The sequence below is a fragment of the Plasmodium yoelii genome, assembly GCF_900002385.2.
Source record: "Plasmodium yoelii strain 17X genome assembly, chromosome: 13".
NCBI lineage: Eukaryota > Apicomplexa > Aconoidasida > Haemosporida > Plasmodiidae > Plasmodium > Plasmodium yoelii.
In genome coordinates, this window is record NC_036185.2 from 252,950 (window position 1) to 268,858 (window position 15,909).

The 15,909-nt window shown below is 20.6% G+C and overlaps 4 protein-coding genes across 4 annotated transcripts; 1 reads left to right on the forward strand and 3 right to left on the reverse strand.

Annotated features, from left to right (window-relative positions):
- Positions 1 to 1,394: 1,394 nt before the first annotated feature.
- On the reverse strand, positions 1,395 to 2,473 carry PY17X_1300700 (PIR protein; the record flags this gene model as incomplete). The annotated part of the gene is made up of 3 exons (XM_022956956.1): positions 1,395 to 1,481; positions 1,568 to 2,350; positions 2,459 to 2,473. 3 exons carry the CDS (start codon positions 2,471 to 2,473, stop codon positions 1,395 to 1,397), a joined length of 885 nt encoding a protein of 294 aa, XP_022813451.1.
- A 3,778-nt stretch (positions 2,474 to 6,251) lies between these two features.
- On the forward strand, positions 6,252 to 7,767 carry PY17X_1300800 (fam-a protein; the record flags this gene model as incomplete). Its single annotated transcript, XM_022956957.1, has 6 exons — positions 6,252 to 6,406; positions 6,547 to 6,784; positions 6,875 to 6,944; positions 7,114 to 7,223; positions 7,304 to 7,537; positions 7,693 to 7,767. 6 exons carry the CDS (start codon positions 6,252 to 6,254, stop codon positions 7,765 to 7,767), a joined length of 882 nt encoding a protein of 293 aa, XP_022813452.1.
- A 511-nt stretch (positions 7,768 to 8,278) lies between these two features.
- PY17X_1300900 (PIR protein) lies at positions 8,279 to 9,444 on the reverse strand (the record flags this gene model as incomplete). Its single annotated transcript, XM_022956958.1, has 3 exons — positions 8,279 to 8,344; positions 8,432 to 9,301; positions 9,430 to 9,444. The coding sequence occupies 3 exons, from the start codon at positions 9,442 to 9,444 to the stop codon at positions 8,279 to 8,281; spliced, it is 951 nt and encodes a 316-aa protein (XP_022813453.1).
- Positions 9,445 to 13,347: 3,903 nt separating this feature from the next.
- On the reverse strand, positions 13,348 to 14,068 carry PY17X_1301000 (fam-c protein; the record flags this gene model as incomplete). Its single annotated transcript, XM_022956959.1, has 2 exons — positions 13,348 to 13,863; positions 13,988 to 14,068. 2 exons carry the CDS (start codon positions 14,066 to 14,068, stop codon positions 13,348 to 13,350), a joined length of 597 nt encoding a protein of 198 aa, XP_022813454.1.
- Positions 14,069 to 15,909: the final 1,841 nt, after the last annotated feature.

The window sequence follows — 15,909 nt, forward strand, 5'->3', positions numbered from 1 at the left end:
TAGATACATATATTTTTTTATATGAAAAAATACAAACATATAATGAACCCATTAAGCACCGTTGATATTTACATTTAAATGTTTTATAATTTATTATATTTTATTGTTATATTTCTCAAATGTTTAATATTATTTAATAATATTCTACATTTTATTTTTCTTCGTTTTTTAAAATATATGATCTCTCCATAAATTGGTATGTAATGATTTTATTTAAAAATATATCTCAGAATATACAACCATCAAATATATTATTTATATTAAAATAATATAAAATATTCATATTTTCAACTATGCCTCGTATAAATTACACCGAAAAATACATGTAAAATAAAATTTTTTTAACAAATTATAAATTTATTATTATATGAAACCAGAAAATGAAATACAATTAATAACCAAATGATTGATTTTACCGTATTCATTAAACACGTATTATAGTACCTTTAATAGTTAAACATTATATTGTCTTTATTTTTATAAATACTATTTAAATATAACATAAATATAGTACATTTCCTCATATATAAAATATATTATATATTTTTTCATAAAAATAGAGTAAATGACCCTTAACATGGCTCCCATACGTTAAAGCTCTAATTATTTATATTAATAAATGAAATCCTGTTTATTTAATGCTATTTAAATTTATACATTTTTTAAATTCGACTTCAAATATAAGTTAATTAAATTTATAATTCTAAAGAATTGTGCTTTCTTTATAAACAAAAAAAATAAATAAATTGTGCAGGATCGATCTGCATAACTTTCTATATATTTAATAATTCCATTTTTTCATCGACGCAATTTACAACATTTTTCATGTTTTTTCCTTATTTCCCTTCCTTCTCCCCCATTTTCTCATATTAAACATTCTAATTATCTAAATCAACGTTATCTTCTAGGGCCAAATCGACACTTTGAAATCATCTTTCTATACCGATTCCAATATTCGATCAATTGCCCAATAAAGCATTAATCCAAATTAACAATAAAATACAAAAAGACATAGTTAAACACATTTACCATTAAGTAATATTAACACGAAATACAATTCTTATAGTTTGTCAAAATGTATTACTTTATTCGTTCCTTTTCATCCTCATTTTTTCTTACATATTTAGACTTAATATAAATATTAAAAACTCCAACTTATCCTTTACATATTTTTAATAATTTATTTCCTATATATATTTAAAACAATTCTTTAAACTAATAAATGTTATCAAATTATAAAAAAATAAATGCAATATAATGCTTAGCCCTAACCCAACGTGGGTTCCACAACATAAAAATTATATAAAAATTATGCAAAAATTGTGACCAAAAATTACTTCCCAATAGACAGTTTCTTAAAATATATAAATCATTATTAATCTTCGAATAATATATTAATGATTCATTTTCTTCTTTATTTTTTTTATTTTTTCTCTTAAATGTTGTTTTTGAGCTCGTTTCCGAAATCCAAATAACGAATACTAATATAAAATGTTAAGAAACGTACGTTTGTTTGTTAAAATTTGCATATATAATGAAAATAATTTTTAAATTCCTTATTGTTTACCTTATAAGAAATTCCTAAAAAAAATGCTATTGCACCAAATATCGATAAAACTGTAAATAATTTATTTCCTATCGATGAACTTGATGATGTAACTCTAGATATGTATGCAGACATGTCTGTTGTTATGTCTGGAAGAGGTGTAACACTACTACGTTTGTTTTTTAAATTTTTATAATCAGTTGATAAAGCAGTCAATATTTGTTTATACGAACTACCATCAGTATTATTAGAATCTCTACTAAGTTCTTGATATTTGCTAACAAATTCATTAGCACTATTTAACAGTATGTTGCTATCTTTACTAATTACAACATTATCATGCATACTACATAAAAGTTTAAATGCATCATAAAGTTTAGACAAATCTTTAATATTAATATTCATAAAATCTTTTTGTTTATCTATGAATCCATCAAGATTTGTAAATGTACTGGAATGATTTATAAATTTACTATATTTATTATTACTAATTACATTTTCAGTATAAAAATCGTATATTTTGTCGGGTTTATGGTCTGAATTTTGATTTAATTTGTAACTTAACCATAAAATAATATATAGAAAAAATGGTTTAGCATTATTTATAGTATTACCTTTATTTGGATATTTATCAAAATATTGTCCAAGTAACCATAAAAATCCAATCGTAATTTTTTCGAGTTCAGTATTGCAGTCTTTACCAGGGCAATAATTACTGTAATTACTAATTTCTTCTAGGTCAAATTTTGCGTTTACATCTAATTCATCGGATAAATGCATCCTCAAATAATCAAATTTTCCACACTAAAAAACCATTTAAAAAAAAATGATAAAAATATTTATTAAGAAAATGTTATTAAAATAAAACTTAATGAAGTTTATAGAAAATATAATATCAAAAAATGTATATACTATATCATCTTCCATTATGATGGAATATAATTTATAATTTCTAGGTTAAGGGGGTATCATATTATATATATATTCTAAAATAGGTAATACAATTATTTAACCCTATGTACAACAATTATCTGTAGATAAAAATATTATTATTAATTTCAATTTAAATATAATATGGAACAATATATACTTTTATGGTAGTTAGATAAATTACCCTGTTTTAGGGGTTGTTTAATACATGTATTATCATATGTATAAATAATACAATTTTGCATAAGTTATTGTAAAAATTAATATACTTTTATAATGAATTTAAAGTATGTTTGAACATAGGAAAGGAATATATTTATATCTTCTGTTTTAATGATTTCAATTCTAAAACTTAAATACTTTATAAATCTAAAAAATACAAAATTCTATTATTACTATAATCCTTAAAAGTATATAAATAGTTATTTTTTTAAATATATTAATTTTTTATATACTTTTTCTTATAATATATAATATAGTTTTTTTTTAAATTATAACATTTACAAAATATGTTGCATTGTTCCTTTTTTTGATTGAATATACATAATTTTAATATTATTTTTATTTAATTTAGATAAATTAATAATTTATTTTAATGAATCAATAAATTTATTTTTATTCCTATATACTTCAATTTAGAAATATATCTTATTAGGTAATTTTATAATATATTTTGCACATATTCCCCACGGTTTAAAACGACAATTAGCACTGACCCCGTATTTATAAGCTTAAATAAGTCTTCGAATGCATATTGTTTTTAAAATAATACTTAGTAGATATTAATTATTAACATATAAATAGCTATTGATGCAAATTTTAAAGTATAATAGAAAAATATGTGTAATTAGGTTGGTATATTTGCATTTTAGATAGGAGAGATAAGGGAAGTATGCTTTTTTAAGACAAATATGTAGCCATATAAAATTTACCTATTCTATATAACTAATTATGTCTAGTATTTCTTTGGCATTAAAGATTTAAATTATGTATATATATTAAAATTATTCATTATAAATAACTTAGAATTATTAATATTAATTTTATTGGTAATGTTAATTCTAATATTACCACATTAAAAATATTAAGTCAAAATTGTAATATTTCATATGATCTTTTATACGTATATTATAATATTAACAAATGTTTAAGAATATGTATAATGAATTTATACCCATGTAATGTATCAAATTAACATAATATATTTGTTCGTATTTAATACGTTTATCTATTGTTATTACTATTATTATTGTTACTGCTATATCACAGTATAGTACAACGAAATAATTAATGCGCTTAATAAAAATACTTTAAATCAGTGTATAATATTTCCTCGTTTCATAGTTTTAAAGTATAACTTTTTAGAACATATTATTTCGTAATAACAATATATTTAAATTATGAATTTAGAGTTTTTATATATATAATAACCTAATAAAAATATTATTAGTTCAAATTAAATTAATTATTACATTCCTGCATACTTTACATTAATATATAATTGTATGTTTCCTAAATTTAACATATTTTAATACTTAGTCATTGCTAAAATATTATATATATTAGAACAATAAAGCTATTCAATCTATCATATTATTTATAATTACCAAAACAAACAATAACATTAAATTTTATTAACATTCTTATATGTAATTATATTAACTGTTTTAAATGTAATATATTTTATACATTTCATAATTCATATATCCTCAAAACTATAAAGCTTAAAAATTAATAGTGATTAATCTAATAGTATGCCTTTATAGTAAATAAATTAATGTATATATTAATATCTCTATTATTTGAATTTAAAACATTAGGATAAAATGATACTATACATAATTGTTATTTTAAAGGATAGTATACATATATCTATAATTTAATTTTTTATTAATATGCACATTTTTATTGATTATTAAAAATGGTATATGCATAAATGCCTTTTATAGATATCGTTGTATTGTCGAATTTCGATCGATGTTTTATGAATCTATATTTTATGACTACCTATTATATATTAGTATTATGCTTAATTAATATTAATTATATACATATTAACCTGAATGTATATTATATTGTATTGTAGACAATCATTACAATGAGTCTAATTATATGTTATAGCCTCATATATAATATTACTATATTGTCTGGTTGGAAATTTATAATTTAAACCAAAATAATAGCGGCACAAATAATAACCTTTATTAAATAAATATTTTCACAAAATATAGAAATGGATTATATGCTATGATGTGCATAATTCAATATAACTCTGGATCAACATGGCTTACATAATAGTTAATAAGGGTTCTTATGTATAATTATCCCACATTAGCAATAAAATATATAATTCGAAGTTACAATATTGCCACATTTAATATATATGAGCGAATTATATAGAGAATTATAACTTATGGAAAATATGTTATTCGACCCCTTTCATATTAATGGCTATGTCCTTTGGGTGCATATTTATATTTCATCTCGAGATTAAACATACGGGGATTGTATATATATTTAATCAACATTTACAGACCAGAAATATTATCAAATTATAACATCCCCAAGCTCGAACCCAAAACGCAAATTCAGTGAACAAAACGATAACCCATAAGCATGACTTTGACCCATAATACATGAACACCTCTACATCAAGGATATTAGAATTAAAAACTAAATTAATTATATATATTTATTGAATTTGCAATTTTGTGTTTCATTATTTTATTTTATATTTTATTTATTTGGATTTTTTTAAATTTCATATATACTCTGTTTTACTATTAAAAGGGAGAATTTATAATTTGTATTCATTTATAAAAAGGCACGGGCGACAATATTACTACCCAAAATAATTTTTATAAAATTAAGAATTTTGCTAGAAAAATATAATTTAGTGAAATTTGTATTAAAAGTAATAAAAAAAAAACAGATTATGCAATTCTCATAATATAAATTTTAGCGTACTATTATTATATGATATAAAAAATATTGTCATTATAGTAGTATTAGTAATATATAAAATTAATTGTATTTCTCATATTAAATTAATTATTTTAATATTTAAAAATATAATATACATATTTTATATTAAAAACGGTGCATTATCAAAGAAATTTTGTAAAACAAATGGAAAATAATAAGAAAATAATAGGAAAATAATTATTTTAATATAATTATTAACGTAAGTATATATAATTATATTGAAACAAATATATATATTTTTATTATGTTCTTACTTTTATATTTGTATTTATATTTAAATAATTTATTTTCTATTAGGTAAAAACAACATTGTTTTTTTCTATTATATATAAATATAAGTATATGTGTAGTTCCATACGTAACGGGATGTTTTATAAATTTTAATTTGAGTTTAGTCAATTATAAAAATATAAACTATCGTATTCATAATCTTATATATTAAAAATATAATTAAAGTTAGTTATTTTTATATATTATAATAATAATAATCAAATTATTAATAATAATATTTGTTATATTCATTATTTATGAATGCTTCTGTTGTTGACTTCGTTTTGTGATTTAATTAATTAAATAAAAATATATTAAACCTATAAATCTGATAAAATATTCATTTTGTCGTTTAAATAATAATTTGTATTTTTTTTAAAATAAATATTTGTTTTTTATACTTGATTGGAGAAAGTTATTTGCTTCAATTTTAATTATACTTGTCCAGGTTTTCGAGTTGTTAATTTTTAACTAAAAAATATTGATATATATTTTAATATTTTGTTTGTAAACTTCAAAAATGAATAAACTTGGTATTCAAATTGTTTTATTTCTTTTAAGCATATCCGTATGCGTGAATACTGAAACCCTTGCAACTGAACCTGCTCCAAAAAAAAATACAAAATCCATATTAAAAAAATTTAGAAAACCCAAACCAAAAAAACATTATCCTACGTAAGAAAATACAACATATATATATTACATATTTCATTATGAGCATATTAAATGTGCGTCTTTGCAACAATGTTATAATATAAATACAATAACTTTATTTTTGTACGCATAAAAAATATGTCCATTTTGATCAATGATAGACCAGAAGAAATATATGAAAAAAACAAGCACTTATTATGTACCAATCCCAAAGAAATTAAAAATGCAGAAAAACTTATGAACGATGCTTTAGAAGGTTTAAAATATCATGCTACAAATAAATATGGTTATAATTTCTTTGGAGCAAATTATCATTATAACACGATTTCTTATAAAAAATTATATCACGATTTTACATGTGTTGAAAAAGTTGAATATACAATTAATGATCCGAATAAGGTATCAATTAACGAACAACATTAAAATTTATAAACCAAATTTAAATTAAAAAATGATTATAATTTATATATTTCTCTTTGCTTCCATTAGTATAATAAAGTAATAAGCAAGTTATGGAATCCCGATGGTAAATATTTTTTATATAGAGGCTCGGTTAAAAGTATACAAAACATAAATAATTAGGCAAATTAACATAATATTGTTACTATATATTCGACATTTCGTGATTTATTATTGCCATTGTTATATTATACTATTTATTCTTTCCCATATCTTCAAATTCATGATATTTTAATTATATCTATGGAATTTTATAATATGTTTCTTAGGAAAAATTGCCCGTGTGTACACTCCAAATTTAGTAATAATACAGCAACGTTTCAAAAAACGGCCGTGGTCTCGTGAGAAATATTTTTATGCTTTAGCTGCAGAAATTAAAGTAAGCAAAACTTTCTTCTTCCATTTCGTTATAAATCATATTTTTCGTATTATTCAAATACACTTTTATTAATTTTGTAGATATCAGAAGACAAAACTATAATTGTCATGACTTCAGCAAATATAAATGATCACAACAGTAAAAATAAGAAACCCTTTGAAAACACATTAATAAAAAGCGCAAATTTATTTAAAATTGACATTGATTCTGAAGATGATATTAGAAAAGGGAAATTAAAAAAAGCAATTGTTAACATAGCTGGATACATCATTAAAAAAGAAGACAAATGTCTTGATGTCACCCATGTCGAATCTGTAATCAATATACAAATTTTAGAAACATAATAGTTTATTTCAACAATTGCTAAAAAAACATTATTTTAAATAAATGTACACATTTATAATATATACTATAACTTGCAAAAAATTTAACATTTTATATATTCATCCATTTATGTTTTTTTTCTTAGATTGATCGCTTTGTTCCCAATTTCCTAAACCGCATTATTTTAGGAGTTCCAAAATGTCTTCCCCCTCATAAATAAACATATACTTCATATATATTTTTCACCACCTAATATTAGAAAATTTATGTTAATAAAACGATTTGTTTATATGCATAATAATTGCTTTAAATTATCATCATAAAATGTTCTTTTGTTTTAAGAATGTTTTTTCGTATATTATTTGTTTATATCTTTTAATATTAGGCTATCTATAGATATTAATTTTGTAAATACTACAAATATAACTGTTATAACTTATGAAGATATTTTATTATGATATTCCTTTCATTTAATGCTTGTCACCCTTTCGGGTTGCATATTTGTACTTTATCTCGATATTAAACATACGGTTATAGTACATATATTTAATTGTGTTCAAATTATAAAAAATTAAATACAATATAATACTTATCCCTGACCCACAACATAAAAACAACAGAAAAATTATGCAAAATTTTTGATAAAAGTTTGTTATTTCCAAACATAAAAATATATTAAAGTATATTGATCACTATTTTCAGGGTCATATATTAATGATACATTTTCTTCTTTATTTTTTTAGCTTTTCTCTTAAATTTTGTTTTTGAGCTCGTTTCCGAAATCCAAATAACGAATACTAATATAAAATGTTAAGAAATGTATGATTTTTTTGTTAACATTTCATATATAAATGAAAATAATTTTTAAATTCCTTATTATTTACCTTATAGGAAATTCCAAAAAAAATTGCTATTGCACCAAATATCGATAAAACTGAAATTATTTTGTTTACTAGTGACGATCCTGATAATGTAGTATTTGGACTCAGAGCTATCGTTGCAATATCTTGGTTTCCTGTTTCACTAGAGGGTTCATCTGTTTTAATTTCATTAGAATCTTCTACTCCATCATTTTCGGCTGTTTTTTTTGTTGGTAATTGACGACGATTCATTTCTATATTATGAAAAACTATGTTTTGTTCAAAATTAGTATAATAATTAGATAAAAGACGTAATATTTTATCGTATGAGCTGTCGTCAATATTATTATCATCATTTAAGAGCTGTTCATATTCAACAACAAATTTATTAGCATGATCTGAAAAATTGCTACTATTTTTATCCTTATTATCAGCAATCATATTGCATAATAATTTAAGTAATTCATAAAATTTAGATATCTTATTAATATCAATATCCATATATTCATTTATTTGATCTATGATTTCCTTATAACTTTTAAATGTTTTACCATAAATCTTATGCTCAGTGTACTCCGTCTTATTTGCTATATTATTTAAATAAAAATCGTTTAATTTGCTGGTTCCATTTTCTGTTTTTTGATTTAACTTATAACTTAACCATATCATAATACATACAACCACATGCTTATAAAAATCACGGTGAAATGGAATACCACTTGTAACAAAAAAGTAATTAAATAACCATAAACACCCAGCATTAATCTTATTGATATCAGTATCGCATTTTTTATTAGGGCAGTAGTTCATGAAAATTAGTTCTCTAAAACTAGAATTTCCAGAATTGTTCGATCCATCGGGAAAATGCTTCCACAAAATATCAAACCCACTACACTAAGAAACCATTTTAAAAAATCAAATAAAAATGTCTATTAAAATGAACGTATTATTAATTTATAGATAATAAAATATCAAAAATGTATAATAATAAACATTTATATTCAAGAAATTGTATGTACCACATTGTTAATTGACATATTGGAAAATTATTTTTGAACTATAAATTAAGTACATCATATTAATTTCATATATATTGCATCAAAGTGGGGGCATAAAATTTGATTATATATATAACAATTATCTGTAGTTAACCACATTTTATTTTATATCAATTTAAAATTAAAGTAATAATACAATAGTAAGTTTATATATAATTTATTGAAATTAGCTAAACTGCCTTAAATTGGAGATATTTAATACATTTTGGTCATACGTATAACATAATTTATGCTTAAATTTATGATTATTAATAATATCCATTATAAAAATTTAAGGAATTTTGTAATGAGTTTAAAATACATCCCATTATGTTATGTCTCAATATAGAAAAATTCAAATTTGTTTCTCATGTTTTAATAAATATATTTATGTATTTGAACCTGCAAATATGTAAAAATTAGTAAATCTATATTACTATATCCTTATAAGTATATAAATAATCATTTTTTAAAATATGTTTAATATTTATATATTTGTTTCTTATAATATGTAATACAGTCTTTTCTAAAATAACACTTACAAAATAAGTTGAATTGTTCCATTTTCTATCAAATTACATAAATATATATATTTGTTTTAATGAATATAGATAAATTCATAATATATTTTAATAAATTCAATAACTTTATTTTTATTCCCATATACTTCAATTTGTAAGTATGCCTTATTGGGTAATTTTACAATATATTTTACGCATAATTTCCACGACTTAAAACGACAATTAGCACTGAACCCGTATTTATAAGCTTAAATAAGTCTTTAAGTTCATATTGTTTTTAAAATAATACTTAGTAGATGTTAAATATTAACATATAAATAACTATTATGTAAATTTTAAAGTATAATATAAAACTATGCGTAATTAGGTTGTTATATTACCCTTTAGTAGGAGAGAGATAAGATATATTTGTTCTTTTACTATATAAATTTGATAAATATTCATTAAATGTTCTACATTCTTCATTTTTATCATATATATTCTACGATCTAGTTATCAATGTATATACATTCAAATAATTTATTAAAAATTATATATTTTATTATTCTATGATAAAGCAATGTTGTTTGTGATTAAAGACGATTCATTAAACAATGATAATATAATATTTAATAATAAAAAGTCATTTAACACTTTCTTCACTGATTAAGTTTTTAAAATATAAAACTACATATCCCAAAATGGATCTTTAATAAATATATAATATTGATACCTTTATAATATATTATTATGTGCCTTTTCGATAATATTAATGTTTACTTATATGAAGGTTTCACAATAAAATAATATTTCAATATTAGTTGTTGGTAATTTATTAGATTATATGTATAGGAATATAATAATAATGCATTATATCTATCATATTATTTATAATTGTTAGAACAAAATATTATATGAAATTTTATTAATATATTTATATTTTATTTTTTAACAATTTTAAATATATATTTCCAATTTATATATACTTCAAAACTATAAAGTTTAAAAATTAAAATGACTAATATAAGATTATACCTTTATAGTAAATAAATTAATGTATATAGAACTATTTTTACTATTTGAATTTAAAACTTTAACATAAAATTATACTATATATAATCGAAAGTTAAAAGGATAGTATACATATATTTATAATGTAATTTTTTATTAATATGTATATTTTTATTGTATTAATAAATATGTTAGATGCATAAAACATCTTTTATAGATAACATTGTGTTGTAGAATCTCGATCGATATACCATGCATCTATATTTTATGACTACCTATTATATATTAATAGTGTGTTTAATTAACCCTAAAAACCAACGTATTAATATGAATATATATTGTAATGTAAATGAATATTCAAAATGAATCATCTTATAATTCATATCCATCTTCATATATAATGTTATTATTACAGTTCAGTTGGATAACATGATTTAAAGCAAAATACATATGATACAAGTTATAAATTTTACTGAATAAAATTTTTATCAAATAAAGAAACATATTATGATATGCATAATTCAACATAACTCTTGGTTAACAAGTCTTATGTAATAAATAATTATGACATATCATAATATGAATTAATATATGCAATATAGACATTTTTTTTTAATCATATTAAATCGATATGAACACCCAATATATATATTATAATTTATGAACAAAATGTTATGTGACCCTTTTTTGGTTGCATATTTTGACTTTTGAACTTCATCTCGATATTAAACATACAAGTATAGTACATATATTTAATTAGTGTTCAAGTTATAAAAAATTAAATAAAGATATAATACTTAGCCCTAACCCGAATACGGATCCCACAACATAAAAATTATATAAAAATTATGCAAAAATTACTTCCCAATAGATAGTTTCTTAAAATATATAAATCATTATTGCTATTCCTAAAATAACCACTCTCTTCGAATCATATATTAATAATTCATTCTATTTATATTTTTTATTTTTTCTCTTAAATATTGTTTTTGAGCTCATTTCCGAAATTAAAATAAAAAATACTAATATAAAATGTAAGAAACGTACATTTATTGTTAACGCTTGCATATATGTAATGAAAATCATTTTTTAATTCCTTATTATTTACCTTGTAAAAAATTCCTAAAAAATGCTATTGCAGCAAATATCAATAAAATTATAATTAATTTATTTGTTATCGACGAACTTGATGTGACTTCAAATCTTTGTGCATAAATGTTTGATGTTATCTCTAGAAGAGATGGGATATTGCTACATTTATTTTTTAAATTATCATAATCGGTTGATAAAGTAGACAATATTTGACTATATGCGGTACCTTCAGTATTATAGTCATTTTTGAGCTCTGTATATTTGTTAACAAACATAGTAGCATTATTTAACATTTTGTTGCATCATTATCATACATACTACATAATAGTTTAAATGTATCATAAAATTTAGACATATCTTCAATATTAATATTCAAAAAATCACTTTTTTATTAAGATTTAATATTTATATATTTATTGGAACCATTTATAATTTTTTTATATTTATTATTACCATTTACATGTTTAGTATAAAAATCGTATATTTTAGTGAATTTGCCCTATGATTTGATTTAATTTGTAACTTAACCATAAAATAATATATAGAAAAAATATATTAATATTATTACGTTAATTTTTGAAAAAAATTATTTAGGTGTGTATATATGTTTTTTTATATAATAATATTGCTTATTGAATGTATGTATCCCATAAGAAAAATAGACAACCGGTTTCTTAATTAACAATAGAATATTTTTAAAATTAATAATATTACTATTTTGTATATATAATATAGATTCATTTATAATGTATTTAGGTTATTTTGGTTGTGTAAATGGAATAACATTTACTGTGTTTGATACAAATATATTTTGTAAAATGATCAATAATAAAAAAAACACAAAAATAAGTTATATGACATAATACATTAAAATGACAATTATGTATTTTATAAATATGCATATAAAATATAAACATATGTATATAATATAAAATTATACATACACAAATAATAAATATTATTATTATAGAAAATGGATCAATCTTATTTCAACTATTAATTATTTTCGGAACATTCTTTCACAAATTATATACTATAAATAAGTATATATAACGAAATTCATATAAATATATAATCAAATTATATTACATTTACCTTAATAATTACATAATAAAATTATAAACTTAAAATACGAGCTCGTAAATGTAGAAAAAAACAGTATAATTCATTCGTCTAGAGGTATCACATGTCAAACATTGTAGTTTAAGTGATAATTAGAAATAATTGTTTTGGTAGTTTTTTAATTCAATATCATTTGAATTCAATTATTATATGAAGATTACTCACTTGTTTTTAATTTTTAATTTTTTTTTTCTAATTTTTCTTTTAAAAGGTAATAATAACTATAAAATTTCGGGATTTTTCCAAACATGTCTTGCAGTTCCTTTGATACTTTCAATGGGGCCTTAGAAAGAGATTCATCATTATTTGAATATAGTTCTTCGAATATTTTTTGTAATTTTAATACATCCTCTAAATGTTTTTGATCTTTTGGAATAAACCTACGCTGAATTTGCCCCATCCGCATTGTTACCGTAGGAAGAGATTCATTATTTGAATATGTTAAAACTATTTTATTATATGGAAGAGTTACGGGTACATCATTAATTATAGGTTTTTTTTTCTTTTTTTTATCTCTTTTAAATATATTAAAACAATTAAATTCTTTATTGTCTTTATCATCTTCATCATATGCACCATCCTTAGGGTTGTTATTCTTTAATTGTGTTTCGTGTTTATACTCTATATCATCTGCTTCGTTGTTTCCGTTTATTTTTTTAGTATCTATATCACTTGTATATCCTGCAACAGATACCTTAGATCGATAATACAAGGGAATATGCTAATATATATGTGTTAATATATACATCACAACATGTAAATAACCACTATTATATAATTTTCCATATATTAGTTTATATTTTGTTTTGACAACTTACTTTCGGGTCGAAGCAATGTATTGATCCAGCCAAAAAGGCATACAAGGCAATACAAACTAAACTATATACCCTTTTATTCATTTTCTTATTAATAAAAAGTGGTTCCTCAAATCAGTACGCTTTAAATAATATATATATTCTTCTTTTTCAGTTTTTTTTTATATATTATTATTGTAAAACAATAATTCTGTTATTTAAAATTACAATTTGTATAATTTTAATTTATATAAGCAAATTATTTGATATTTATGAAAGTTTATTATAATAAAATTGTATGTTCCCATTTAAAGCGTCAACAAACTTATAATTCTGCAATTATAAGTTAACAAAATTTAATATTTTATTTTTAATTTAATATAAATAATAAAATTCATTTTAAATGCATAAAATAGATATAGCAATTTGCTCTAAATACTAAAAATGTATATGTATTCTGAATATTTTTTGTTTGTTTGAGCCGCTATATTAAATATAACAATTATTTTTAATACTTAAAATATAAATAAATGAATGCAGTAATTTATATGAATATATCATATAAATATATAATCATACAATTGCTAAAATTTTTATATTTAATTTTTTTTTCAAATAACAAATTTTCGAAAAAATTGCATTATTTTAATTATACACAAATACGTATATGTAACAAACTCAACCTAAAATATATTTCTTCATATTTTTGTATAAATAAGTCTTTAGTATAATTTAAAGGCTCATTTAATAATATGCTTGATAATTTATAAGCTTATATTTTTCCATTGGCATTTATCTACATGTAAATTAATATATATTAATTATGGTAATAAAATATTAGATACATATATATTGTAAATCAATATATGCAAACATATGAAAAACAATTAACAACAGTTGTTTTCATCTAAATACTTTCATGTTTGTTATACTTCTCAAATACTTAATATTATTTAATAATATTCTCCACTTTATTTACCGATTTTGTGTAAAAATATATTTTTTTATATATTAGTGTGTAATAATTTTATTTATAAATATGTCTCAAAATATGCAACATCAAATATGCTATTTCTATTAAAATAATATAAAATATTCATATTTTCAAATGCAATTCAAAAAACAATCAATTACAATATAAAATCATAAAAATAATACATATAGAACCAATTTATTTTTATCTCAAGTCGAAAAATGAAATATGCTTAATGCTATTAACTTTTATTTTCATCATATTCATTTAACATATGTTAAGACACTTTTGTATTTAAACAATACAATATTTTGACACTTAAAAATAATAATTAAAGATAAATAAATGTTATAATTCAGTATAATAAAAAATTTATTTTATGTTTTATTATAAAATAAATAAACTCTTGACACCTATCATATATACACAATACTTCTTTATGTTAATAGGCAATTTTACTATTTGTATTCTTTAAATTTATATATTTTTTAAATTAGACATAAAATACAAGTTAATTAAATTTATCATTCCAAAGAATCATCTTTTCTTTACAAACAAAAATAATAAATTAATAAATGGTATATGATCGACCTGCATAAGTTTGTATATATTTAATAATTCCATTTTCTCATCGACTCAATTTACGACTTTACCATTTCTTCAATTTCCAACATTTTTCATATTTTTTCTTTACTTTCCTTCCTTCTCCCCCAGTTTCTCATATTATGAATTATAATTATTTAAATCGGTGTTCTCTTCTAGGACCAAGTCGATTACAATATTTGTTCAATTTCCCCATAAACCATTAACCACAAATTAACGATAAAATATAAAAAGTACATAGTTCAACACGTTTAACATTAATTTATATTAACATTAAATCAAATTCATATAATTTATCAAGATATATTTCTTTATTCGTTCCTTTTCATAGTAATCTTCATCCTCATGCTTTCTCACATATTTAGACTTA